General features: G+C 39.1%; 3 protein-coding genes across 4 annotated transcripts; 2 read left to right on the top strand and 1 right to left on the bottom strand.

Moving 5' to 3' along the window:
- Positions 1-135: 135 nt before the first annotated feature.
- On the top strand, positions 136-8,053 carry GEMIN2 (gem nuclear organelle associated protein 2). The gene is made up of 10 exons (XM_050334963.1): positions 136-278; positions 800-884; positions 2,047-2,136; positions 4,124-4,183; positions 4,356-4,466; positions 5,053-5,097; positions 5,811-5,879; positions 6,862-6,972; positions 7,199-7,257; positions 7,608-8,053. The coding sequence occupies exons 1-10, from the start codon at positions 157-159 to the stop codon at positions 7,645-7,647; spliced, it is 792 nt and encodes a 263-aa protein (XP_050190920.1). The 5' UTR covers positions 136-156; the 3' UTR covers positions 7,648-8,053.
- Positions 8,054-8,300: 247 nt separating this feature from the next.
- On the bottom strand, positions 8,301-15,539 carry TRAPPC6B (trafficking protein particle complex subunit 6B). Of its 2 annotated transcripts, XM_050334965.1 has the most exons (7): positions 15,078-15,539; positions 14,931-14,998; positions 13,854-13,971; positions 12,269-12,352; positions 11,159-11,252; positions 10,469-10,517; positions 8,301-9,781 (listed from the first exon to the last, which is right to left on the bottom strand). In XM_050334965.1, exons 1-6 carry the CDS (start codon positions 15,156-15,158, stop codon positions 10,486-10,488), a joined length of 477 nt encoding a protein of 158 aa, XP_050190922.1. In that variant the 5' UTR covers positions 15,159-15,539; the 3' UTR covers positions 8,301-9,781; positions 10,469-10,485. The 2 variants fall into 2 exon arrangements, with proteins under 2 accessions (XP_050190922.1, XP_050190921.1); XM_050334964.1 differs by lacking the exon at positions 8,301-9,781 and having other exon boundaries at positions 10,340-10,517; positions 15,078-15,535.
- Positions 15,540-16,070: 531 nt separating this feature from the next.
- Positions 16,071-26,488, top strand: PNN (pinin, desmosome associated protein). The gene is made up of 9 exons (XM_050336090.1): positions 16,071-16,236; positions 16,419-16,490; positions 17,323-17,391; positions 18,566-18,638; positions 18,721-18,815; positions 20,731-20,812; positions 22,688-22,843; positions 22,926-23,064; positions 24,091-26,488. Exons 1-9 carry the CDS (start codon positions 16,124-16,126, stop codon positions 25,380-25,382), a joined length of 2,091 nt encoding a protein of 696 aa, XP_050192047.1. The 5' UTR covers positions 16,071-16,123; the 3' UTR covers positions 25,383-26,488.
- The last annotated feature ends 1,378 nt before the right edge of the window (positions 26,489-27,866 follow it).

Genomic DNA, 27,866 nt, shown 5'->3' with positions numbered 1-27,866 from the left:
CCACCGCTCCCCAAGGCCCCATCCTCCCTACAGGCACCACCGCTCCCCAAGGCCCCATCCTCCCTACAGGCACCACCGCTCCCAGGCCGCGCTCCCGGTACCGGAGCGGCCCCGCCCCCCGCTCCGCCGCTCTCGCGAGAGCAGCGCCGACCGGCCATGGAGGCGGGCGTGGAGGAGCTGATGCCGCGGCTGCTGCCCGTGGGGGACTGGGACCTGGCCGAGGACTTCGACCCCACGGTGCCTCCCAGGACACCTCAAGAGTATCTGAAGCGCGTCCAGTGAGTGGCGGGGAGGATGGTTCGGGGCGGGCCCGTCACCTCCCCACTAGAGCGGCGCGGCCCCGGTGTTGCCCGGGCCGAGCTCCGCGTCCGGGCGCGCCAGGGCGGCCGAGCGGTGCTGCCCTTCGCCGGCAAATCCGTGTCACACACCTGCAGGACGGGCAGCGACCGGTGACAGGCGTCACTAGGACGGCATGAAGCTGAGTCAGGGGAGGTTTCTGATGGATATCAGGAAAAGGTTCTTCACGCAGAGGGTGGTTGGGCACTGGAACAGGCTCCCCAGGGAAGTGGTCACACCACCAAGCCTGACAGAGTTCAAGGAGTGTTTGGACAACGCTCTCAGGCAAATGGTGTGATTGTTGAGGTGCCCTGCGCAGGGCCAGGAGCTGGACTCGATGATCCTGATGGGTCCCTTCCAACTCATACTTTCCATGATTCTAGGAGTATTTCAGAGACATCCAGCATATATCCACCAGTTACAGAATAAAAAAAAAATGCATCCACTTGATTTTATTTTGTAGGATTGAAGCGGCACGATGCCCTGATGTGGTTGTGGCAAAAATAGACCCGAGAAAATTGAAAAAGAAGCAGACAGTAAACATTTCAGTAAGTTTGAGAGCTTTTATACATTTTGAGAGGGGGAAAAAAATAAAGGGGAACAATGTTAATATGATGTTTGTACTACTTTTGGGAAGTCGGCATAACTAAATAGCACTGCTGGATTTTAAAAGCATCTACAGAATTAAATGTCTGGATTTGAAGAAACACCTGTGCAACTGCTGGTTAACAGCAATTGTTATAACTGATTAAATTGATAATATCCACACTATATGATACACAGCAGACTATTTTACTTTCTGAGGAAATCCAGTGTTGCATTAAATTTTATAGGTATGTAATCATAAAGTTAAATTAACCTGCATAAATTTTAGAAGAAAGATCTCTCTATACCTATCTTAAGGTTTCAATATATATTTAGGCTAAGGGTAAATTTCATCTAAAATTAGATTAAATTCTACCACCACTTTTTCCTTATTGGTAGAACATTTTACTGGAATTTTTCCTTACTGCCCAGGCAGATTTTTCTGTTGTCACACTGGCCTGCCAGCTTGGTTTTTAATCTGCTTTCAAATAGTTCAAGAGACCAAGTTTGCCATTCTCTTTGTAATCTGAAATTTCACTACTAGATTGCTCAAGGGAAGTTTCTGGTGATGTTTCTGACATGACCATGTAACTTCTGAGACCCTTCTCTTCATCTGTCTGTAGCAGAATTCTTAAACACTTGTAGGAAGATACTGATTTTTTTTAAAATAACTGTTTCATGCTAATCTTTAAAGAGGTTATATCTACTTAATTGTTAATTTCCTAGAAGATGTTTTTGTGGCCTTCTGTCTTCCTGAACGTATTATCTTGACAAGTAGAATGCCTAAGATTGATAGCATTTGTCCAAGATAAGGAAACAGCACCCTGATTTTTATAAACAGGGACATTAAGGCAGAACAATTGCTAAAAGAAAGACCTTAAGTATTGACAATGTATTTTGAACACCTAGTTCTCCTTTCTATGTACATATAAGAAGAGTCAGACAGAAGAAATTTTGTCTAAACCAACTCTTAAATCAGTCTTGAATGTGGTCATGAAATTACCTTAGATGAAGATTTAAAGGATATTGTTTACCTGACAGTAAAGATTTACTGATTCTCTTGTTCTTAAGGATTCTTCATATAAAACTCTCTTTACATTATAATTATTGCCAGTGTTTTCTCAGATTTCCGGATGTCAGCCTGCTCCTGAAGGATACTCTCCAACGCTCAGGTGGCAGCAGCAGCAGGTGGCCAATTTCTCAGCTGTTCGTCAGGTACAAATAGTGTATGTGAGGGGTCTTGCACAGTCTAGATAGAACATCTGTGCTTCATATCTAGTATAGAAATATTATCACTTTGTGGTAAAATAGATGTTTGTAGGCAAATGTTTTAAGTTCTTGAAAAATAACTGAGTATATACTGTGTGGCTTTTAAACCCCTGATAAAACTCTTGGGAGAGTCACGTTTAAAAAAATTCTTCAACTTCAGCAAAAATATGTCAGTATTTAGGTTAAGGGATTTGGAGTAGTTATTATTTAGATAATAACTACTCCATATCCCTTAATCTATTATTTAGATTAAGGGATATGGAGTAATTGAGGAGGAACAAAAACCTCTGTGATGTGATGCAGTTATATTAAAACCTAGTGCTAGCAGGAAATGTTCTGCAGAACTCTACTGAAAAAAACCAGGTGGATTCTAACCCACCAGGAGCTTCATAAAGTGGAACACACTTTGAACAACAGATGAGTGGCACCCATTATGAGGAGAAATATTTATTTGGTAAAATGTATTTGTCAGGTTGTAGTGTTAACACAGACTTAGATCTTTCCTAACACATTTGTACCCTGCTCTTAAATAACAGAACAAAACCAGAAAATTAAGCAGTCTCAAAGGGTAAAGGTTCTAAGTTCACTTAAGCTACAGTTCTAAACTAAACAAGGGCCAATTTAGATTAGATATAAGGAAGAATTTTTTCACAATGAGGGTGGTAAAACACTGGCAGAGGTTGCCCAGAGAGGAGGTAGACACCCCATCCCTGGAAACATTAAATGTCAGGTTGGATGGGGCTCTGAACATGACCTTGTTGAAGATGACCCTGCCTATGGCAGAGGGGTTGGACTACATGGCCTTTAAATGTCCCTTCCAACCCCAGCCTTTCTCTGATTCCATTATTCTCTATGTACAGTTCAAACAGGGTGAAAGGGAAAACATAATAAAGATGTAGGGAGAGATCATTTGTGACCCCAGTACGGTGGACAGCATGTTTACAGTGCATTGATGCTGTGCTGCAGGAATACCTCAAGTACTGAGGTATGACCAGCTGTGCCAAAGCTGCTGTAGCACTGCATGAGCACATGTACCATGTTTTTTTCAGGGAGGAAAATCAGTGGAGATGTGTACTACTGCATCTAAACATTAACTGAGCTACCCCCTGTTTCTATGAGGGATCACATTGCATCCTGTATATTAGGCATAATCTAAGGTTTTAGGAGAACTAAGGAAACTGACATTTAAAAGAATATTCACTGTACAGATATTTCTTTAATGCACAAATCAGTCGTCTTCTCATCTGTGCCACAATTAACACTGTGAAGTGTGAGACTTATACTAAAAAGTATTCAAAACCTAAAAAGAGCATTGGGACTCACTTGTTCAAACACTGCCTCAGCTTCTGTTACTTACAACATTTTTATATGTTCTTTTGTGTGGCTACAATAAGTTAGATTGGGAGACAAATTTCTTCTGTTGTTACAGAACGTTTACATCTCCCTACAGGAAACTGTCAAGCAGGCCAATTTATCTTACATGGCATTGCCATCAGCTAGAAGAAAAGTGCTAAGAAAGCACACTTGCCTTCTTTCAAACTGTTCTGTAGACCTTCAATGAAATAGGATATTGCTTTTATGCGTGGTTTTGGATTAAAACAAAGTGAATTTTTCCTTAAGCTTGTTATACCAAGAAAAGTCTAGAAGACTATAAAAGACTATTACCTCAACTAAACTTTATGTAGTAGACTTCAAAATTCCTTCAGCTTTAATATTACTTCTGAAAACACTGTATGAGCGTAGCGTCTTAATTACATTTCTGCTAAGAGGCATCAGAAATATTTAGCCAGTTGTGCTGCCTATAAATCTACTGATTTATAGAAAGTCATAAAATATACTTTTCACACATTTTACAAGTAATGAAGAACACTTATTGCTAGGATAAAATAACTGCAGAGTTAAATAGTGATTTGGCTTTGTTTTAATTACTCAGAGCCTGAACAAGCACAGAAATCACTGGCGGTCACAACATTTGGACAGCAATGTTATTATGGTGAGTAGAATTCGTAACAGTGCCATGTGGTTTGTTTTCCCAGTCATTAAATCCATGGTTAATCTTGCTTTTATGGTTTTATGCAACAATTTAGGAATATTATCCAGTCTTTTTTCCAGTGTCTTCAACATAACAGTATTACATGGTTTTCATTTATTTTTATTTACTTCAGCCAAAATCAGAGGATGAAGAAGGCTGGAAGAAGTTCTGCCTGGGTGAAAGAGTATACTCAGAAATAGATGCACTACCCAATGATGAAAATATAGGAATCGATTACATAAAGGTAAGTATAGGACTTATATCTAGTTTTCAGCTGCTATTTTGTAAACTAACTGCCAGAAAAAATCCTACTACTTACTACCACTTTGTGCTAAATAGAAAGTAGGCACTCTGGTGAGTGCAGAAAGTCTCATTTTTCATTCGTTTTAAGCACAAACTGTGAAGCAGAGAATGAGTCTGTCCCTTCAGTCAAAAAGCTGAAGAGTTCCTTCACCTGTTGTCAGCTTAAGCACACTACTTTGTTGCTCGCTGGACTGAATGGAAAGCTTTCTGCATAGTCTGCTTTAGTGTTGGTTGCATAGTGATATGTGATTACTCCTCATACATGTTATCCTACAAACGTGCCCTTCACTGCATCATTTTGAAAAAACAAAACTTTAACAAGAAACAGTAAAAGCAAGGTTCTCTGATACCAAATTTGACTGGACCTTATCTTAAACTTGCTTGAAGATTTTTTAACAGATTTCAAAGCTCTGAACAGACTTTCAGATCACTGGAAGTGTCTGAACATCAGCTTAAAATCTTAATATGTTTCAGATTAGAACAAAAATGTTTATGATGTTTGCATTTTCCAATTTCATGTTTTTTAGGTGGGCTTTCCCCCTTTGCTAAGTATTGTAAGCAGGATGAATCAGGTAAGCCTACCTCTTAAAATATGAGAAATAATGATGTAGGCAATGTCACTGTGTGATTCTGTCTGTTGGAGCAGTCTTCTCGAGTTTTTTGTGCCTAGAGTAAGCAATTGTTTATTGCAACTTCTATTCCTTGTACACTTTGAGGGAAGACATGTAATCATTATCTCACCTTCAGCTCCAAATGACTTTACTAGGGAATTTACTAGGGAATTTTCCTTACTAGTTCTAAGAGTATTTTGTTGTTGTAATTTCTCTATAGAACATTTAGTGTTTGAATTTTTGCTGAATGCCCCAATAGGTGTTGACAATGTTTTAAGATTTCTCATTTGGTGTTTTAAGTGCAGCCCTTCAACTTGATTATCAACTTTTATGTACATTGCTAGACAAGAAGAATCACCTTTACCATTCCTTTACTACATTTCCCACTAGTCATCTTTAAGCAGAAACAACCAGTCAGCGTGATGCCTCTTTCCTAATCTGTAGCTATTTATCCATAACATTTGTTAACATTGAAAATTACTTCATTTTATATAAAGTTCTTTCTGGAAGTGGTGCTTAACACATTTACTTTACCCTTATATGTAACTTCAACATGGAATAAATACCATGTAGTATCACAGTGGAGTAGAAATTCTTAAAACCCTTCAGGTAGAAGGACAACAAAACAAAACATTACAAGTATTGTATTGTCTCTTTCTGTTCCTCTTTTGAAGGCAACAGTAACCAGTGTCTTAGAATACCTGGTAAGCTGGTTTGGAGAGAAAAAATTTACTCCAGAACTGGTAATTTTTAATTTATTTTAACTACTTGCACGTGAATGCATTAAACAAAGCATAAACTGTTTATAGTTTTCTATTAAATTATTTTAATTTCTAAAGAGTTCTTTAGATGGATGTGTCATATTGTTATGTTTAAAGCTTTCTTGATTAGATATTAAAATAAGTATTCACAGAACTTGTTGGAAGACTGATTACAAAACATAACATACAGACCTAACGAGTATTGCCAAAACCCCTCCCCTTTTTATCACTCCCCAAACTAACTTAAGCCACAAGGCTTGATGATTATCGGTGTTGGAGAGAGCAGAGGGTCAGAGAGCAGCAGCTTTGGTTCTGATCAGTTTAAGCTGCCAGGGCGCTGCACACTGTATTTACCAACACTTCCATTTTAGTTTGGAGGTGATTGACAGTGCGCTGGCAAAGACACATTTAATCTTTCCATGTGCAGCACAGACCAGAAAGCTTAGCTGCATTAGTGTGGTGATAAACCAAACCTAAGAAATCCTGATGGACGGGGTACATTGGCACAGAAGTTGGCCACACCTAGACTGACCAGCTCCGTAATGGCATAGTATCTACAGAACTACATAGTATCTACAGAACATATCCTTCAGTACCACAAAGTGAGAGAGTCATGGAAAATTACTTCCATGACACAGTTTCACTATTTTTGAGTCACTAAAGCCTTTCATGTTCTTTCCTTTTCTGTATTAATTCCGTATTAATTCTGTATTAATTTATATTTTGGCCAACATTCAAAAAATGCCAGGAAACCCAGGAGTACTGCTCACAATCTTATCTAGAGGCACAAAACTCTCTACCATGTAGTATCTAATTTGGTTTTCAAAATTCAATTATGGCATGTAGCACTTAAATGCAATTTTGTTTTGAGACTTACACTCCAGTCCTACTCTGTATAACAATAACAGCTTGAATATTCAAGGAAATGCTTATAATTAAAACTTTGTTATTTGAATCCTCACAGGGTAGATGGCTTTATGCACTGCTGGCATGCCTTGAAAAACCTTTGCTACCTGAAGCTCACTCCCTTATTCGACAGCTGGCAAGACGATGTTCAGAAGTCAGGGTACTAGAGGTAAGATTTAATATAACATTGTGCAAAGGACTTGGTGAATTTAGCAGATTAAGAGGATTATTTTTCAGTTCTTGAAGTCTTAGTAATTAACTTTTCATGTCCTAAGTTTGCTTGAGAATGAAGGGAAGACTGCAAATACACACAACACGGCATGTAACAGCTTTTCTATTTGACATAGACAACAAAAGAATATTTATCTCTTTTCTAATATTTACCTCTTTTTCAGGAGAACAAGAATGAAGAACAAATATCAGCTCTGAACTTGATAATCTGCTTAGTTAGCAGGTAATGCAACTTACACATCTAAAACAGTAATGTATGTCCAGCATAAATACACCTAAAACAGTAACATATGTCCAGCATAAATGTGTGATTACTTGTCCTAACCTATGTTCTTTTAAAAATGGAAGTACCCTGGACCAATATCACAAATATATTTAGCTAAAAGGACTTAAGATAAACCTAAGAGTAAAAGTAAGCTTAATTGCTTTCCTCAGATGAGCCACCTGAACCATAAAGCTGTAATTATGATAGAAACACTAAAAGAAGAGCTAGAAAGCAAGGGATCTAACAACTCAAAGTATGGAGTACATTGCATTAGAGGTTTTTTACCATATTCCACTTCATTCCACTAGGTACTTTGATCAACGTGACCTGGCTGATGAGCCTTCCTAGGCCATTTTGAGAATATCCAGTGTTTTGTATTGCCATAGTACAAACAGCATTATCGGACTTAACAGCAAGACACTGCACTGTTCAGACCCGAAGTACTATACAGTCCCTCTGGAATACCCTCACCCTAATGTATTGGGGACAGCCATGAGTACCTTAAGCTGAACATTAGCATGAAATTGTCAACGTCTCTGATACCATCATCGCCATCGTCGTAAAATGGTAAATGAAGTGTCTGGCATCATCTCTGAAGCTCCTGTAAACTACATTCTTGGTTAGAAATTTCTACCATCTGAGTAATCCTGTGAACACTGCTATTAGGTGAAGTCTGAGGTTACATTACAAATGATTGCTCTTTTTCTAACACACCTATTGAGGACTTTTTTAAATAAAACTAAAGGATTTTAAAGAGCGTTTGTCAACATTGTGGTTTTTCTCAGTCAATACTATTTAACAGCAGCCTTACTATAGAAATTTACACAGCTAGGGTTGAAGGTACCTTTTCAAGTCTTGAGCTTAAGCACTGCTAAGCAGTTCAACTATATCCAGTAGGTTACTGAAACAATTGTTTTAGCAAAATGTAAATATTACTACTTCCCAAGTAGTAATACTATTTTTAGTAAAGAGTTGTAGAAACCAGAGAAAATTACACATCTGTATTCAATGCTTTTATTAGAAGCATTTATTAACAGAATCAACAAATTTATTTTCTGTATGATTATCTTGACAAATACATCACCTCATTTATTTACATATATGTTTAACGTGGAGTGCTTTGCCAAGAGGGTCAGCATCTGCTTGGTACATACATAACTCCCTCTGGTTATAATTGTCTTCACCAATTAAAAATCCATTTTAAAGGAACTATGAATTCAGGTCATAGCAACCAATCGATATAATATTAAATGACGTGCTTTCTGTGTATTGTGGAATTTAAGTCCCTCCCCTCGCTATTAAAAATAATTATTGGCCATAACCAGTTATTGATACATCTTCAAAATGTCTTTGAATGATTGGCATTCTTGCATCTGGAATGGTAGTCTTAACTGTCAATTGAAAAATCAAAATTAATTGCAATAACTACCAGAGTCTTAATTCTTGAGATGCAAGTAACAGATTCTGTACATGATAATGCCATGATGATCCTCACTGCAGATGCTTAAGGATGATGACATTGAAACGTCCATCTATTAGACATACAGCACAAATTATTTCTAGTCTCTTCATAGTAACATTTTCAGCATGTTGAAAGCAGAAACCCAGGTAATGCAAGAATACGAGTTAGCTAATTCTCCACTCCTACAACTGCAAACAAATCTGAGTTATCAACGGGAACAACAACCACCACCTTCCCCTAAATTACCAGTGTAAGAACCCAGTGTTTTCAATCAAACTACAAGTCACCACTGAGCAGCATACTACTGTAGTTACTTTCACCTCTGCTATTTTTATAAAAAGTGGGACAGCATTCTCCTGGATCAAATTCTGCTCTATATGTTTCCAAGAACTGTTAAGTTATACAGCAACAGCTAATCTGAACTAGCATTCACAGTACCTGAAAAAAGGAGAACTTGGTCACATCTTAAGCTCAAGTATAATAAAGCCCTGGTTATCACACTTATAGTCTCTAGCTTGCCAGCTTGTGACAGCTTTCTAGAAAAGTCTTGATCCATTATAAGTTTCAGACCTTTCCTAGAACTTAGGGAAGAACAGTTTCCACTGTTCTTGCCCACTGTGCAACTGTACAATGTACACTTCTCCCAACACAGAAGGTAGCTGTGTATCAAAGGTGCCATGTGAGCTTTTCTAATTAGTCTGTTATTTACTGGCCTCAAAAACAGAAACTGAATCACTCTCACAAGGCATTCTCACACTTCTGAATAAACACTGTTTCTATTGTGATGCATTTCAAGGTAAGGCCTGAACCTGCCAACAGAAAAGTCTTACAGCAAAATTCATTAGAAGTTTTAACAAGATATTTTCATGCTTACCTACAGCAAGATACGTATTGTTATGCAAATCTTGTAACAAGTATCTAGCAAACCCCAGTGTCCTTAAGAGTCTTGGTGATATCTTCATAGCTTCTTTCAGGCCTAATCATCTTCCTGCACACACTCATTACAGAAGTGATCCGTAGCTAGCAATTAAAAATAAGTACATTAATACCAAGTTTATGCACAACAAGCTAGAACAATTTTCCTTCTTGGCCACTATAGATAACCTTAGGTGTAAAATCATTCTGACACAAAAAACAGGTGCTAATTTTAGGGAGGTAGGAGAAACTGTTTAACTATGGAGAAGTAAGTTCTTGTTTCTACTGCATCATACCTATGTTCCTACATGCCACATGCCCCATTCCTACACGTGCCAATGGCTCCCTCAGAGAAATACAAACGCACTCTCTGCTCCCTAACAGTTCAAAATGAACATGGAAAGACAGTAGTTGGGCATTCACATTAGGTGACACAACACACATTAGTTTCTTATTCCAGTTTCATCTTGGTCAGGCTTTAGTTTCTTATTCCAATTTCATCTTGGTCAGGCTTTTACTCGGTTCTCAAACCATGCCTCTGGTCTTCCAGATGTGCTCTTTTGGAATTGAAATATTTTGCTGAAAACTTTTGGGTACACAGTTTTTACACAATTGGATATTAATACCTTGGAATAGAATAAATTTCATACCAAGAGACAAGGATAGTGTTATTTCGATTAACATTTATTACATATTTTGGAATTGTGCTGCACACTGCTATAATTTACAAGTTATATACAAGACTGAGCCAAGATACTGAATCCATACACAAAGGATTTTTAAGGTAAATACCCAGATTTGAATGTGCTCTACATCTTCTGTATCATCACCTGAAATTTACCTGAAAAAAAAGCAAAGTCAGATCACATTATTACTATTAGAGTTATTTCTCCAAGTAACTATTTTCTTGTAATAATTTTTTTAAAGAAATAGTAAGGAACAGTGCGATCTTACAGTTTAATTGTAAGCAATTGTGCCATTACTTCAATTTAGCATTTAAATTTTAACTCCAGCTGAAGAGCTTTTTCTTTCTTTTCTTTTTCCCTGTAAGCTGATCCATTCCCACATCACAGAAGTTAGGTTACCCAAATTTAGAATTTTGCAAAGTCTGTGGAAAATTTTTAATCGAGCAGCTTAGGTAGTTACAACGGACTTGACTTACTAACTTTCTTAATGACTCCTGTAGAGAAAGATCTTTGTTTACTCAAATAGCTTTCTGGACATACATCCTTATGCATCTGATCCTTCAAAATACAACTTTTTAGTTTTGCTTTCCACTCAACATGATGGCGGTTTATCCTCCATTAGTATTTTCTAAATACCAAAGTGTTTAGTGGAAAGCTGTATCCTGAAGTTCGTATGGATTTCTATAGCCCAGTAGCTTCAAACTAATCCCACCTTGATAAATGCTTATACAGTGATGAAATCAGCCAGGAAAGTTACAAAGTGAAGTAGTAACTGAATACTCCAAGAACTACTTACATGCAGGCATTGATGAAACTTCAGCTGTTACAATACTCTTTATTCCCAAATTCGATAGGCCTCCTCTGATTAGTCCACAGGTAAAAGCTAAATACTAAATACAAAGTTGCCTTTAAATAAGTGTCAAGGCTGAAGCTTGTTGATAAAGATTGAAACTAAGTACTCAAGCACAAGACTTAATATTTGGACAATAGAAAGCTATGGAATTTTTGTTATGGCGTTTGAGAGACTTTGTCAGGTCTCTAATGGACGACAGCTCCAGTATTTGGTAGAGCAGAGCTCACAACGCAGATTGCTCTTGTTAGGGGCACTATTCTTGTTTCTAATTCCATTAAACCTTTAGGAATTTAATATCCTTAGAACAATATTCCTAAGACTTGGCTGAAATTAGCAACTGGCATTAAAGTCAATAATAAGAGGAATGGTCCAAGAGGCCACATCGTGGAATACAAAGGCCTGCAGATACTTAAAATGTATGTTGCAAAACAAAACAAACATCTCACCAAACACTAAAAACAAAAAAATCCCAAGGACAGTAGCCAGCAATAAGATGACCAAGAATTAAGAAACCATAAAATGGAACTGAATGTCCCATTTCTTACATCCACCTGAACCAAAGTGCTTTAAAGCAGGTTCTGCAGAGGCACTGATTTTCCTTACATGAACTATTACCCTAACTCAGCATCTTCAATCAGAACTGTTTTTAACTGGTGGAAGATCTTTCTGAATGTTCCTATCAGCTCACCTCCGAAGCTTGTTCTCAGTAACAAATAGTATCTTCCAAATTTTTTTCTGGACTTTTAAAAAAGCTTCTGAAAGCACATGCTTTCCAAAGAGAATTTGTGTGACAGAAGCAGATAGTGGCGGATAACTGAAACATAACAGCAGCAAGTTTCTCAACGACCATGAGCGTTTCTTGTACCATAAATCAAATTCGCTGTTCCAAAACAAGGTGCATTTCTAAAAAGTACACAGGTTCTGAAAACTCATCTTTGGCTGACCTTTTGAAGAGTTTGTATCCATTCAATTACACAGTTTAAGTGTTATTATTAATAGATCAAGGGAACTCAAATCAAACTGGTGGACCCCACATATAATATTGAAGGGTACCTTTGGTGCATGTTCTAAATACTGCTTTCCTGCAGACATTTGTGTCAAGAGACGAAATTTATTGTCTTGAAGCACATAAATACCCTGTTTAAAAAGAAAAAAAAAGTTGTTTTTTTTTTTAGCTGAACGTGCAGTAATTTAGAATCAACATTTTATGTGAATACATTTGATTTGTAGGTATATCTTGTTTATCTCCTTCTTTATCTTTGTTCTAGGCTGAAAAATTAAATTTTACATTAAGGCACATGTGATTTAAGTTTAAATTGTATTATATACTTGCAAGGAATATCAAACCAAAAGGTACTTAATTACGAGTTTACAATGAAACTCCTAAATAATATTATGATCTCTAAAAAATTTTTATGTAAATTTCTTCTTGGAAGAGTCCTTCTGGTGCTCAGAAACCATAGTTCCATACCAGAAAGTCTTTGACCATATATCAAATGCATACTGGTTTTTACATTCAAATCTCAATCTTCATCTGGTATGCAATTCACTATTCTGATTCTCAAATTCAGTGGGAATCACTTTCCTTAAGAGCGGTACAAGTAACAACAACCAGCAAACAACAGAATTAACAGTTTGGTGTTTTCTACATTACAAATTTGTGTAACAATAATAAATTACTCTAATAAAAATATAATTAATTAATTAATTGTGGACATAGTATAGCTTTATCTACATCTGTCATTTTAATTTCTTTGTTAATGACTGTACTACTTTGGAATTTCTTAACCCTTGAACTTAAATGAAGGTTGTATATACAATTAAGATCTTAAGCTCAATACTGCAGCTTTCTTTGAAACAGATTTCTAACATAATAATTATCTGTTAGAGTTAATACTTGATAAACAAATCACTGAAAAATAAAACCTATTTTATTTGGCACAATCCTTGTACAAATCCTCTTCTTCCTAATTGGACACAACAGGAAAATGGCCACAAGAAAACCAAGTCATTAATAGGAAAAAAGCTTTTTTACTCTAGTAAAATGGCTCCTTACATTATTTTGATCTTGCTTTAAGAACTGTAACTGTTAATATAGGCAAGGACATGGATATAGCACAATGTCACCAACACACAAATTTGAGAATTTTTTCAGCAGTTTCTTATACAAGTATGTTCACTAGAGTCTCAGCTGCTGAAAACTGTAAATATTCTTCAAAATAAAAAATTACTTCAAGGTAGCCATTCTATTTAAACATATGTTAAGACAGCAACATCATTTTTTCACTAGTTTTCTACTAACATTTAGAGATACATAAAAATGTTCTTGTTTAAATGTTAATGAACTATAACCACTACTTCCCTCTCTGTAAATGCAACAGTGCATAAGAAATTCAAAGCATTGAGTCTTTTCAAACAGGGTGGCCATAAAGACATTACCAGCAATTATTACATTGTATTCTGAAGCTACCTGCTAAGATAAATATTACAAAAACTTGCTTTTTAAACAAAACAAAAAAGAACATTTTGAGTTTCTTATCAGGTAATTAATTCCAGAGCAAGAAAACCAAAAAATGCAATAGCTACTCAAAACTCATACTGATTTTGTAAATTAAATCTCATTCTACAGCATTAGTACCTGATGATTAGTCCTTAGGTTATCTATTTGTTTTTTGAATACAGTTGTCCAAAAATCTTTGCAAATGAACTTCATAATATCTAATTCATCCTTGAACCTGGCAGTATCTTTTGTAAACCTAAGAGATAAGTGAGATATGTATAAATAATGATGGTACACACATCACCAATTAAACAGAAAAATAAATTTTTAAAAATGGTACTATGCAACATTATTTTTGATGCTGTTACAGAAATTAGTTTTCCAACCATTGTACAGTATCATTCTAGCATCGCACTGCATTCAACAAGTATTTTAACTTAAGAGCAACACAGCATTATCTTAATACCCGCAACATGACTGCAGAATAAATTGTTTTAATTCCATGATTATTAAAGATGACCGACATACACAAAGATGCAAAGCACTCCATCAGTTTTATCTTCCATTAATTGTCTACACAGGAAATAAAACGCGCATACCTATACTACTGCTTGAAAAGAATCCTTCAGATATGCAAAAGAGCGCTAACACATAGGAACAAACATGTGAAACTTATTCCTGTTTTTCAAAAAGGGACATCTCTCTCTTGTTTGTTTCAGATTTTTCTCCCTTTATCCTCCTTGAGGGCTTTTATCTGGCACTACAACACCGCCTTGCTCAATGAAAGCATCACTTCAGAAGACCAAGAGTCTCCACACGACCCCGGCACGAGGGCGCTGAAGTTGCATCGCGGGTCCCCAAAGGGCCCGAGCAAACAAGGCGGCAACGAGCTCGGTCGCCAAGTACCAAGGACTGGGAGAGCTTTGCAGAAACGAAACAGAATGGCAGCCAAACATAAAATTGCGTTTAAGAAGTAAATAAGAAAGAGAATAAGATCATGAAACGTATCAGAAGTAAGAAACATGCAAAAGTCTACACAAAGTGCAACTAAAGATGATTATAAGTATTAAGAGCAACCGTATACCCTCACTCGGTTTTCATGACGGGAAGCACTAGGCAAATCCATACTCCAAAACTATCCTGTGATACTCAAATACAGGTGCCCACCAGAATAGGATTCCAATACAGAAGATGCCGGGAGCCGGAGGGACTCACCTCTCGATGAGCCCCTGCCCGACGCGGAAGCCCATGCTCTCCAGCTTAGTGGTGCAGCGCCCATTCTCCTGCAAGACACAACGCGCCGCCACCGCGTCAGCCCCGGCTGCTGCCGGGCGGCCCCGGCTCGGCCCCGGCCCCACTCACCCCTTCGCCCTGCTCGGCGGCGCGGTACAGCCCCGCCACCATCTCGCTGTGCAGCAGCAGGAACAGCGCCTCGTCCGCCATCGCCGCTCCGGCGCCTCCGCCCCTTCCGGGCGGGCCGGGACACGGCCGCAGCTCCCGGCCGAGGCGCGGCGGTCAGACAGCGCGACCGGGCCGGTTCTCCTTGCCAGGGAAGCGCTGGGAACGGGACTCTCGCGTTACGGGTCTGCAGAGCCCGCGGGCTCGGGCGGCTCCGGTCGCGGAGCTGCTCCCACCCGCCCTACTGCTGGCACCGGACGGGGCGGGGCTGTGTCACTGCCCCCGGGACAGCGCCCGTGTCTTCCTCTGCCCGCCGCGGGCAATCGGCAGTGGCGCCGGCTCCGGCCGGGGAGCAGCGCGGTTTAGAGCCGGGCCGCCGCCCCGGGCGCCAAGAATGACGCCCAGCTGAGTTTCCCAGCCCCGGGCCGGGCCGGGCTGTTCCCGCGGGCGGGACCTCAGGGCAGGCGCAACCTCGGCCCCGGACAACCCTCAGAAACGGCCCCGCCTATTGGCTCGCCGAGCACGGCGGCCTTTGGTAGGGCAGCGGTGATTGGCCCCCGCCCGAGCCGCGCGCTGCCGGCTGGCCAGCCCCTCTGAGAGAGGGAAGGCAGGCCGCGTACGGGTGGGCGGGAACGAGCGTGCGCCAAGTGGCTTCCTGACTGGGCTGCAGGAAAATGACGTCCTGAGTTCTCATTGGCAATGTGTGTGTCAGTCCGCTGGTGCCTTTCACTGATTCGCGGAGCTGGCAGGCAGGGCCTTCCTCTCGTTGGGCGCCCGGGATGCCAGTCAGCCCCCGGGTCCTGTGATTGGTGATCGCCAGTAGTGATCCTTTCCCGCAGGGCGTGCCCTTTCCCCCCGTGCCCGATGATTGGTGCTCAGAGGGCACCGCCGAGCCGCGATTGGCTGCTCCGGCCCGGCCCGCGGCCGCGAAGTGGGCGGGGCCCATTCCCCCCCCCCGGTTTCCCAGCGGTGCCGCGCGCGGGGCCCAGGCAGGCCGCGCGGCGGGCGGGATGGCGGTGGCGGTGCGCGCGCTGCAGGAGCAGCTGGAGAAGGCCAAGGAGAGCCTCAAGCACGTGGACGAGAACATCCGCAAGCTCACGGGCCGGGACCCCAATGACGTGAGGTGAGGCCGGGGGCGCCGCTGACCCGCGGAGGGAGGAAGGGCCGGGCGGGGTGCGCGGCGGGCCCGAGGCGCGGGCGGTGCGGAGCTGCCCGCGGGCCCCGCACCTTCTGCGGACCGGGCGTGGCGGCTGCTTTGCCCGCAGCGGGGGGAGCACCGCTAACAGTGGCCACCGTCTCTTGCAGGCCCCCCCAGAACAGGTTGTTAGCCCTCACAGGCCCCGGTGGAGGTAGAGGGCGCGGGAGCTTATTGCTGAGGTAAGGAGGTGCGCGATGGGGGGTCGGGTTTCCCCCATCCGTTCCCTGGCGGTGCTGCCCTTTGCTTTGGTGTTGCCTGTTTCTCGTTTGCCCCCGCTGCTCGCTGTTTCAGTGAGCGCCAGAGCTGCCCGACAGGACTTCGGGGTTTAAGTTTAAAGTGCTTTTTCATTTTGAGTTACCACAAGTTTAAACTGGTGGCCTTCCCCAACCCTTTCACCTATTAACATTAAATGTGAGGGGAGTAACTTCGCATTTCAGGGGAGGAGTTGTCTTTTGTCTGGGACCTTGTCTCTTTGAAGTTGTTCAAGATCAATCTGTTGATAATTAAGAAACTGGCAGATGCTCCAGGAGGAATGGAAAGAGGTGAAATGGGTAGGAACTTTAAAATACATGTAGATAAAATCATAAGTTTTTCATTGTGACTTTTCTTAATCATCTCTCTCCCTTCTCCACGAAGTAGAATGAAAAAGTTTTTGTTTAGCAATTCTTAATGGAGCATGGAGTGGATTTTTCATTGAAACTCAATATTAACCCACCGGTTAAGGCTTAATACATCTTGAAAATGATTGCAGATATGATTATTTGAGCATGATGGGGTCCTTGTTTCAGTGTAGCTGCTCGTTAAGCGCAGAAATTCAAGGTGAAATTAGTTGTCCACAAACAGTACATTTGAACACTTTATTGCAGCAGCAACAGTAAATGGTGATAGAACTGAGCAAAACTTTTGTGTACATCGTGACCACAAAGCCAAAATACAGTTGAATTGTGCAGCCTTGAGGTGGCTCTGGCATTAACCTAACCTGTTCTGAGATCACAAGTGTTTTCTTTTTAGGCGTGGATTCTCTGATAGTGGAGGAGGACCCCCAGCCAAACAGAGGGATCTTGAAGGTGCATCCAGTAGGTGGGTGCAAAAACTGATGCAGAGAACTTGCTTTTCAGAATGAGAATTTGTAACAGTAAATCGATAACTGTTAATAGCTGATGACTTTCACTGTCTTCTTTGGAGATTACATATTCAAGGCTCGTTGGAATTAATTTGGGTGATTTCAAATGACTGCGGTGAAATCTTTTTCATGCCTTAGGGCAATATAAAGATGATAGCACTAATATAATGATGTAGTGATACAAAGACAAGTGGAATTTTCTGTTTTACTGGATGTACAATTTGCTGTATTATATTCTGCTTAGTAGCCAGGTTGTCTACAGTAAACATAACTTGAATTATAATTGAAATCTCTTCAATAAACTGAACGAACGCAGGCAGTGTGACAGTGGACTCAGATTTTGAGCTTTCACGTCTGGATGCAGATCCATCAGATGTGACTGATAACTGTGAGCTGAAGTTCTGTGGGCACTTAACATGCAGTGGTAGTTCATGCCTAAAGCAAGGCTTGCTTTGGAGTTTTTGAGTTAATGGACAGTGAACACTGGAAGACAGGGAAGTGCTGTGCCACAAAGCTGAAATTTGGCTTTGTGCCATAAAGTCAAATAACTTCTATTTAAATTATTTATTTTAATTTTTGCTTTATTTAAATTATTTATTTTATGTTGTTTTGTGATAAAACTTTAGTTCATCTATGTTCTCAGATGCTAAGCCCTCTGCCCCTCCTCACTTGTTTTTTAGGTATTTGACTGGTTTACTTAGATAGCATTTCCCATTTGAGAAATCATACCAACCTTTCTACCTCGATGCATTTCAATCTGTCTAGTGATCCCTTTATACCAGTAGCCATTTTAGAGGGTCAGCAAAAAGGAAAGTGCTAACACTGAAAACAAGACATAAATTCCAAATCTATTCTACCATCTGAAATATGGTAGTGTTGTGAAGTCTTGTGTTTTACTTTACTGTGTAGGTTGTATTAAAATTTAAACTATTATGTCTCAGTGATTTTCACCAATAGTAGATTTTCTCTGTAAAATGTTATGTACTGGTTATTAGAACAGTGGGGAGATATTTACTGGAAGTGTTTGTTCTTCTGACTAGATATGCTGACTTGTATTTTTGTCCTGTTAGAAGAGATGCTCTCCTAAATGACATTGTTCTGTAATGGCCACTAACAATTTTTGCTCCTCAGGCTGGGTGGAGAACGTCGGACAAGAAGAGAATCACGCCAAGAAAGCGACGCAGAGGATGACGATATTAAAAAGGTAATATATGATAAAAGGAGCTGTGCAGGAAGAAATTTACCTACAACGTGATGAACAAAGTAGTTTGCTTTTTTTGTTGTAGCCAGCGTTGCCATCTTCTGTTGTTGCTACCTCCAAAGAGCGAACGCGTCGAGACCTTATACAAGATCAAAATATGGATGAGAAAGGAAAACAAAGGTATGCAGAAATGTTTAAACACTAACGTGATACTTTTGAGTGCTAGCATAGGAAGTAACTTTGGATTTAAAAAGTATAACACACAGGCTGTTATGTATAAAAGATTATGTTGAAGAGTTACCGTAAAGGTGTCAAATTTATTTTAAGGAATACTCTCTGAAAACACAGCAGTAACATGCACATTGTTAGGTTGAGGTAACTGACAGGGAATTCTACTTCTCAGGCCCCCTACAGGAACAGGTTTGCTAATGCTGTTGTAACATTGCCTTTGAATAAAACAGAAATATATTTAGCTTCATTGGTCCATTAACTTTTTGGGCTGTTACAGCTGTCTTGGTTCATCATTTATTTTGTTGATTGAGGGAGGCTTTTGGGTGTATGCTCCTCTCGTCCCCAGCTTTTTTCTAAAACACAGTAGTTCCATCATGTGGGGTTTTTTGTGTGTTCAGTCTGGACCTTCATTTTTACCTGCTACTTTTTAGATTTCTCCTACATGTATCTCCTTTTTCCTGTATTTTATTTGTCTCAGGGTAGCTTATTAAAATTCTTGTTGAAATGTAGTTCTGTTTGTAAAAAGTGTTGGAAAACCAAATTTGCAACTGTGTCCAAACTCCTTACACTCAATCTCCTTCAGACTGCAAGTCGCCTGGTGCAATAATCCGTACCTCAAATAAATAGAAGAATGAAAACTGGAATAAGGATCTATAGAAGGTTTCTCTGATAAGGCCTACAAATCAGCTGGTACAGAAAACTGGCACTTTGCTCGCTTCTTTTAATTATCACACCACTAATGGTCTGCTCTTGCTTCCGTTACCAGTTTCCAACTGCTTCTCTCACAGGAAGACTTTCAAAATTCTTAGTGAACTTCCTAGAGCTTCAGGCACTAAAAGTTTGTTCCCTCAGAATTGTAGTTTTACTGTTTTTCACTTCAGTAGTCTCAGGGGAGATGAGAAAACCAGTATTGGTCTCTGTATGACTTGTGGTGGAAAGAGGTTCTTTAAGAGGACAGCATTTTCTGAACTCCTGATTTTGCACGGTGCCTTCTGGGATGTCATTCGTATACAAATGCACTTTGAGTGATCTTTGGCTTTCAATCCTTTACTTGTTCCTGTTTCTACTTTTTAATGTACAAGTCCCTTTACCTATTCCATGTCAGGTTTGTGCCACTGTAGCAGAGTGGTGCTTAGTGAAGACAGTAGCATTTCCTTTCTCTCTTAATCGGGAAAAAGTTCAAAGCAAATAAGAGAGTCTGCCTCTTGTTGTACAGACTTAATTTGGGATTAAATAGAAAGAAAAGGTGAAGTCAAGAATACAGTTCTGGTTTTGAAGAAGGGAATTTGTTGAAGAATTTTACTTACTTTTCTCAAAACAACACCTAATTGGATGAGAGCACTGGCTTCATCCCACAGTGCAGTGTCTCATTGTTAGGCAACTGTGATAGATAAGCTTTCACTCCCCTTTGGCTCCATTTCTCCTTAGTCCTGTAAACAGGTTGTGAACAGGGGAGTTTATGTTTTTCAGAAAGTCCAGTGACTTTCCAGTTTGCTGCCTTATTGATACCTCCCACTGTATTTACTCGAATCTTCTTTTCTTCAGTGCTCTCTGCATTAGGACTATTTCCTTAGTGTCATTATTTCTAGATGAAAAATATGCAGGCTTCCAATTTTCCCAGTACTAGCTGTGCTGAGTTATGGATAAGACCTGTGTCTTAAGCAAAATGATATGTCACTGTAAATTATATCCTTGACTGTTGACACCGTTAATATCTCTTCTATTGCTAGTGACCTTGAGTAATACTGAATCTATACAAATAAATATCTTCGAGGTGAAAAGTTTCTCTGATTATTTATGCAAATAAAAATCTTAGTACTTGAACTGAATCTCAAATACCTTTTTGTTGTTGTTTGTTTTTCAGGAATCGACGTATATTTGGCTTGTTGATGGGCACTCTTCAAAAATTTAAACAGGAATCCACGGTTGCTATTGCTACTGAGAGGGTATCTCATTTTAAGTTCTATCAGATTGTAAATAATAAAGCAAAATTGTGTGGTTAAGCCACTTCAAATAGGAATGAAAGTTCTCTTGCAGATGTAGCAAATTGGTGAGACTGCATGTAGGTTTTTTTTTTGGCTTAGGTCAGGGAATGGAGGTGGGAGGCAGAAAAGGGGCTCTAACTATGACTTTGGAGCACTATTTTTAACCTTTGAAGAAGTGAAAAGGCAGTGTTGGGGGATTCTTTTTTTTTTAATTGATGTACATTTTTAAAACATGTAAAACACAAAAGAGATTATATTTTTACTTGTTCATGTTATTGAGGATCATTTCAAAGTAAATGGAATTAAATCAGGTAACTATTTTAGAGGTCTTAGGCTACTTCTGGAAATAATGGTGATGTGGTATTGCTGAAGCAGTGCCTACCCTGATGTGTTCCAGATGTTTAAATTATAACCAAGTGTACAAAAATCTGTGGTTTTATTTTGCTGTCTGTTTGTGTAAAAATGCCTTCCCCCTTCCAGTACAGATAACAAGAATTTCTGTTTTTCATAAATGAGTGTGTGATTGCACTGAAGCAAAGGCTTTGCATAGCTTAATGATTACCTCAAAAAACTTGTATATAGGATGGTGGTAACTTTATTCCTAGTATGCCTTTTTAAATTATGAAGGATATGGTATTTGTTTACTGTTGCCCTAAATGAGTTATTCAGTTAATACTAATAACCTTTAGATTAAAAATAGTGTTTGAAAGTTTTCCTTTCAGCAGTTCAGTGGAAGCAGATAGAAAGTCTTTGAAGTTTAAATCTTTTCTGTGCAGTGTTAGCGTGGCTGACTTGCACTGCTGGTATTGATTACTTTCAGATTCAGTATTTGGGAGGTTTAATTGACTTGTCATGTGCCACATAAGACCAAAGTTCGCTTTTGCCTGCTTGCTTTAAAAGAAGAAACTATTGATTAGGATAGACCATGGAGTCCTTGTCTAATTTATGTATGTGTTTACACAAAGAGACCTTGAGGAGTTACTGCCCTTTGCAAAATTTTTCTGAGAATTCATATGGACATTTTTCTCTTCTTACGTATAAACTTGCTATAAATCAAAGTAGAGGCCTGAGGAGTTTTATGATACAGCTATTTTGTTGTTTAGGCACTACATTCTGGGGTTTTATTAGACAATTATTGTACAATCTGAGCATATGGCAGTCTAGGGCATGATAACAGGGCATTCCTATATTGTAATAATATGTTTAATTAGCAATGAATATACCAGAAGTACTTACAAACTATTTTGTTTTATTGGTCTCAAACACCAGTGTGCAGTCCTTCGTTTGTTTCTGGGGGACTTGATTTTTTTCTGTCATAAGTGAGAAATCTAACTGGTTTCCCTGATACCTGAAATACACTTCTTTTATTTTTCTGCCATTGGAGAAAAAACAAACAAACAAACAAAAACAACTTGTTGAAGGTCACAGATCACAGAATATTCTGAGCTGAAAGGGACCCACAAGGATCATCAAGTCCAGCTCTTCAATGAATGGCCCATACAGGGATTGAACCCACAATTTTGGCATTATTAACACCTGGCTCTGCCTAATTGAGATAATCTCAGTTTATATTGAAAATTCAAATCCAAATGGAATTATAGAAAAGCAGACAGAAATTCAAAGGGCCCCATCATTTTATAGTTAAACCAATAAAAAATTAGGCACCAGCAAGCAATGATGCTCTTTTCTTCCATTACCTGTAATTTAGGAGATATTTCGTCATGTATTTTTAGGAGTGTCTTTAATGGTGTAAGTAATTAAAAACTTTTAAGTGGACCAAATTAGAACGCTTTCTTGATGTAGAAAAATTTTAACATGTTTCTTTATTAATCTTAGCAAAAGAGACGACAAGAAATTGAACAAAAACTTGAAGTGCAGGCTGAGGAAGAAAGAAAGCAAGTTGAAAATGAGAGGCGAGAACTGTTTGAAGAAAGACGTGCTAAACAGACAGAGCTGCGGTTACTTGAGCAAAAAGTTGAGCTTGCTCAGTTGGTGAGTTTTAGTTTTGGTCTTGATCTTTCCCTTGTTTAAACTATTGTTGCATATCTCAGGATGATTTACTTTCATTTCTCAGCAAGAAGAATGGAATGAACATAATGCTAAAATAATAAAATACATAAGAACAAAGACAAAACCCCATTTATTCTACATACCTGGCAGAATGTGTCCTGCTACGCAGAAGTTGATGGAAGAGTCACAGAAAAAGATGAATGGTAAGTGGTCTTTGTGATGAAAAGGCCCTTGTTCTTGCCTCCCTTTGTTTGCTGAACAAATGTAAGTCTCTGCTTAAATACATGAATTTCGTGCTTAGGACAAACTGTATGTTCTTACATGGGTGTTCATCATAAGTGAACATTACTCTTTCAGTGACCTATTTTTTTATTGGATGTGATTTGATTCTGTTACAAGAATTGAAAAGATGTGTATGCACAATCTCAGAGGTATGTGTTTAAAACACAGTCCTTTATATTAGCTTTAGTACCCAGATGTATGCCAGTGCAGCAACTTAGTTTTTGAAAAGGCAGATTCTGTGGATTGAAAACTAAGGAAACACAGGTGTTTACAGAGCATTTGATTAGTGTTTTCTTGAACACAGCACTAGAACTTTATGATGATTTCTTTTTTAATCTCAATATGTGTTCATTTCTGTTTCACAGGATCACTATATTTTTCTTTTGGAAAACAATTTAAAATACTCCGGTTGATGGTAGTCTTACTTTTCTTTTTTTATTAAACTAAGAATATATTGGTTTGTTGGTTTTTTTCTTAGGAAGTTTTCTTCATTGCATGGGGTTTGGGAATAAGAGAAGCTAGCTCACCTGAATAGCCTACAGTAATTAAGCTTTCTTAATACCTAACCAGCTTTTTGCTGATTCTTACTGTCTTTTATTTACTTTAGGAAGTATAACCTTGTTAATAGATAAATACCAGGAAAGTAAGGTGGTATTTTGATATACTGTTGGTTGGATTGATTTTAATTAATTCAAAAGCTCTTTTTGTTAGTTTAGGTTTAGGGCTTTACGTTCTGATACTCCATTGAGTTTACTGTCCCCTTTGTTTTTGTAAGGTAACTAGCAATCTTTTTCATCGTGAATGAATGGCTTGCTACATCAGAAGGAATAAGGATGCAGTATTTATAAGTTGAACAATTTGATAACTTTTTAGCTCATAGTTAAAAGGAAAATAGACTTTGTTGTCTGTAGATTATCTTAGCTATTATTTGTGCATTTATTCCCTAGCACTCTTTGAAAGCAGGCGAAATGAATTTGCAGAGCAGATTAACAAAATGGAGGCCAGGCCCAGAAGACAATCTATGAAGGAAAAAGAACAGCAGGAGGTGCAGAATGAAGAAAAGAAGGAAGAACAGAACAAGGAGCAGGAAGAGGGTAAGGTGGCTCAGCAGGTGGAAGAGATGGAGACAGGTAATCAGCACAATGATGTAGAAATGGAGGAGGCAGGGGAGGAAAAGGGAAAAGTAGGTTCAGGTTCAGGGCATAGCGATGCAGAGAAAGAACAGGAAGAGGACGAACAGAAACATGATGTGGAGTTTAAAGTAGAGGAGACTACTGAAGCAAGGGAGAATGATAAGCAACAGGATGGTCAGCATGAGGAGGTCACCATTATAAAAGTGGAGAGTGAAAACATTCAGCCAGTGGATAATGAGCAGGATGTGGCTGAAATGAATGAGGCAGATAGTGTAGAACCTGTAGAAAATGAAAATGGCAAAGAAGTAGAACCAGAGACAGAGTGTGATGCTCAGCCAAAAAAAGTGTGTAATGTTCCTTCTCCCAAGAAGGAGAAAGGTATCAAAACAGAAAATAAAGCTGAACTTGAAGAAACGCAGGAGAAAGCTCCTGAAGCTCAGACAGAACCTGTGGCTGAGGCTCTGTCTCAGCTGCACTCTGAGCCACTGCCACAGTCACCTCAGTTGTCTCAGTCCACTCAGGATATAGAGCCCCAGGCAGACAAGGATGAAAATGCTGTGGTGTCTATAAAGGTGGTTGAAGCACAGGCAGAGCAGAATCAAACACCAAGTGTAGAAAGTAAGAGTAAGACCAGGAGTAGAAGCAGGGGTAGAGCAGGAAACAAAACTGGTAAGAGTCATAGCCGTAGCAGCAGCAGCAGTAGCAGTAGTACGTCAAGCAGTACTACTAGCGCAAGTAGTTCTAGCACTGGCAGCAGCACCAGTCGGAGTAGTTCCACCACCAGTAGCACTACAAGTGGAAGTACTAGCAGGGATAGTAGCAGCAGTAGCTCTAGTAGTAGTGAAAGTAGAAGTCGAAGCCGAGGAAGAGGGCATAACAGAGATAGAAAACGCAGAAGGAGCACGGACAGGAAGCGAAGGGATGCATCAGGAGTAGATAGAAGTCACAAGTCCTCAAAAGGTGGGAGTAGAGATACCAAAAGCTCAAAGGATAAAAGTTCAAGGTCTGACAGAAAGAGGTCAATATCAGAAAGTAGTCGGTCAGGCAAGAGAACTTCACGGAGTGAAAGAGACCGTAAATCAGACAGGAAAGACAAAAGGCGTTAACAGAAGAGACCAAGCTTCCTTAGCCTAATCTTTGCAGCAGAAGATTATTTGAGTGAAAGGATTCCTTGTAAGGAGGAAGAGAAGGCTGCCTTAAGAATTGCATGCTGTAAAAAATCTTTTGGAAAAATGCAGACTGTTTACCAGGCATTCTTGTACTTTTTACATAATTTTGTAAAAGGTTACGTACCAAAATTATGTGAACTTCCTGAAAATGTAAAAATAAAAGATTAACACTCCTTTGCATCTTTTTTTTTTAAATATCCTGTACTCCTTAAGATCTTCTGTATATTTTAATAGGTAAACCTTTTAAGTAGGTGTGAGCATTTCTTCTGTATCATACACTCTTTTTTTGTAGAAATAAATGTGCATTTTAAATAAATTGTTTGAGATGTCCTGTTGACAATTAAGTTCCCGTTTTTAGATCGTATTTAGGGAGGCAGTATTGCAGGAAATGTAAAATTTTGCCTTTCCCCTTTATTCCTTGCAAGAATGGAAATTTTAAGACCTAGTATGGCAAATAATCTCTCTAGTGCTGGTTAGGAAGGAAAAGTAATTGATTTGGATCTATACTTTTTGCTTTCTTCTGTAATCGCAAGCGCTTAGTCAATACTATCTTCCAGTCTTATAAAACCTTCCTATCCATAGGCAAGCAGTGATTAAATGGGAATGTTAACACTGGCCAAGATATCTCAAGTCAGTCTGGAAAACCACTCTTACCTGCCTTCAGCAGATACCTTGGTAGTATTTACATCTATGTGCTGGAGACAGTTAATCTGTTCAGTGATGATCCTTGCTTTGGTAGCCAGTGGAGGAAAGACTTCAGCTTGCTCCTCAGCCAGGGTTCTTTTTATTTTAGTTGCAGACTAATCTTTGATCCCTTCATACCACTAGGAATAATTACATTGCAGTGTTGGAGTTACCTGGGACTACCTAATACTAATGTTTTGTGCGTGCAAGAATGCTTTCTGAATGTATTTAATAAAACTTAAAGTGGTATGGTGTTATCTCTGAAGGTGAATACTGGTTTTATATAATTTTGTATTGAAATCAATAACATCTGTTGCTTTGTTCTGTACATGTGCAAATAAATGTGGCTTTGTAGACTACTCTCTCGATGCCTGTGAATTTTTTTTTTTTAACAGGTGTATTACCTTGGTCTTTCTACATTTAAAGCATGAATTGTAAATTCAGGTGACTCTACCTTACAAACTCTTTTTCAAAATTATTCTTGAAGACTAATGAATTGTCTATTAACTGAGTATGAAACATGCTATAATCTGTGTTGTTTTGACAGGAGAGAATTCTATTATCTGATATGCCAAATCACAGACTAAGAAGTCCTAGAAAGATTACAGTATGGAAAGGACATGTAAGCTTATTTTAGTGTATGAAATGCCGTATATACCCCATGTTTCTGCAACATAGAGCAGACTTTTGCAAACTTCTATTTTGGAGTATGTCAGGTTTTGGATTTTTCATCTGAACTCAAGAGTAGTGACAGATTTATGTGTTGTGAAGTGCTGAATGTCCTGACTTAAAGAAATGTGTCTAGCAGGGGATGAAGTGGAGTGTCATTTCAGCACAAATAGGCACAGTGGGAAAACTCAGGCTTCCTCTTCTTCAATCAATTTAATACTTTATTCAGATTCTTCAGTCCATATCCTATCTGCCTCTGCTTCTCTACAGCAGAGTAGTTTTTAGTTCTTGTCAGTAGTTTCCAACCATATTTCCTTCCCTTCAGAAGAATTTCATCATTTAATGTGCTGTGTTTTTTGAAGGATGAAGTAAAGTTCAGATGGCTCACTGAACATACTAAACCCAGCCTTTTACCAAAAACAGTCTTATACTGAGTAGATGTTACTAGCTTCCATGTTTCAACTGACTTCACATTTCAGATTGCCTTTGGAAGCCATTTTAGTTTTGTCAATTATATTTTTTACTAACAGTATTTTTGAGGTTTCTTATTTTGAACTTGTGTGATTCACTGCTGTAGTGTATTTACTCTGCAGGTTTTAATGACTGATACTAATAATGTCATTATACAGAAGTCCTGGCCACTATTTTAGAGCACCACTATTAATCAGGGTTTATAAAAACAATGTGGTGGGTCCTGGTACGTGAACTAGGGATTGGATTGATTGTTTCAGGTTATATTACATTCAGGCAGCAACGTGTTTCTGATATTGAAAATACAGGAGTTTTGTTGCCAAATACAAACCTGGTGATGTATTTGATAGCTTAATGTTTGTTAGAAGGATCTTAACTGCCATGGTTCAACTGTGCCTTAATTGTTAGCCTTGCTAAATCTAAGCAGTTCAATGCAATGTAAACATCAGTGTGTGATAACTTTGTAATAATGAAGTTATCTAACAGCTAGGTATTCCAGCCAATATAAAGCAGCACTGTTTTTACTAACTGTTATGTTTTCCCTCAAGGTCCCCTCCTCTCATCCTGAAACAATTTCAGAACTGTGGATAGGCGAGA

The sequence above is a fragment of the Myiozetetes cayanensis genome, unplaced genomic scaffold (assembly GCF_022539395.1).
Source record: "Myiozetetes cayanensis isolate MyiCay16 unplaced genomic scaffold, myiCay2020 scf6-25, whole genome shotgun sequence".
In the NCBI taxonomy this organism is placed as follows: Eukaryota; Metazoa; Chordata; class Aves; order Passeriformes; family Tyrannidae; genus Myiozetetes; species Myiozetetes cayanensis.
This window is presented reverse-complemented; position numbering and strand designations above follow the sequence as displayed.

Bases quoted from the DNA above. Each gene is read 5' to 3' on its own strand.
- GEMIN2 (XM_050334963.1), top strand. From the start codon at position 157: ATGGAGGCGGGCGTGGAGGAGCTGATGCCGCGGCTGCTGCCCGTGGGG. The intron at 4,184-4,355 runs GTGAGTAGAATT...TATTTACTTCAG, and splicing joins TGGACAGCAATGTTATTATG to CCAAAATCAGAGGATGAAGA. The intron at 6,973-7,198 runs GTAAGATTTAAT...CCTCTTTTTCAG, and splicing joins CAGAAGTCAGGGTACTAGAG to GAGAACAAGAATGAAGAACA.
- TRAPPC6B (XM_050334965.1), bottom strand. From the start codon at position 15,158: ATGGCGGACGAGGCGCTGTTCCTGCTGCTGCACAGCGAGATGGTGGCG. The intron at 13,972-14,930 runs GTGAGTCCCTCC...CTTATCTCTTAG, and splicing joins GGGCAGGGGCTCATCGAGAG to GTTTACAAAAGATACTGCCA. The intron at 11,253-12,268 runs GTACCCTTCAAT...CTTTGTATTTAG, and splicing joins ATTTAGAACATGCACCAAAG to TATTTAGCTTTTACCTGTGG.
- PNN (XM_050336090.1), top strand. From the start codon at position 16,124: ATGGCGGTGGCGGTGCGCGCGCTGCAGGAGCAGCTGGAGAAGGCCAAG. The intron at 18,639-18,720 runs GTAATATATGAT...TTTTTGTTGTAG, and splicing joins AGGATGACGATATTAAAAAG to CCAGCGTTGCCATCTTCTGT. The intron at 18,816-20,730 runs GTATGCAGAAAT...TTTGTTTTTCAG, and splicing joins GATGAGAAAGGAAAACAAAG to GAATCGACGTATATTTGGCT.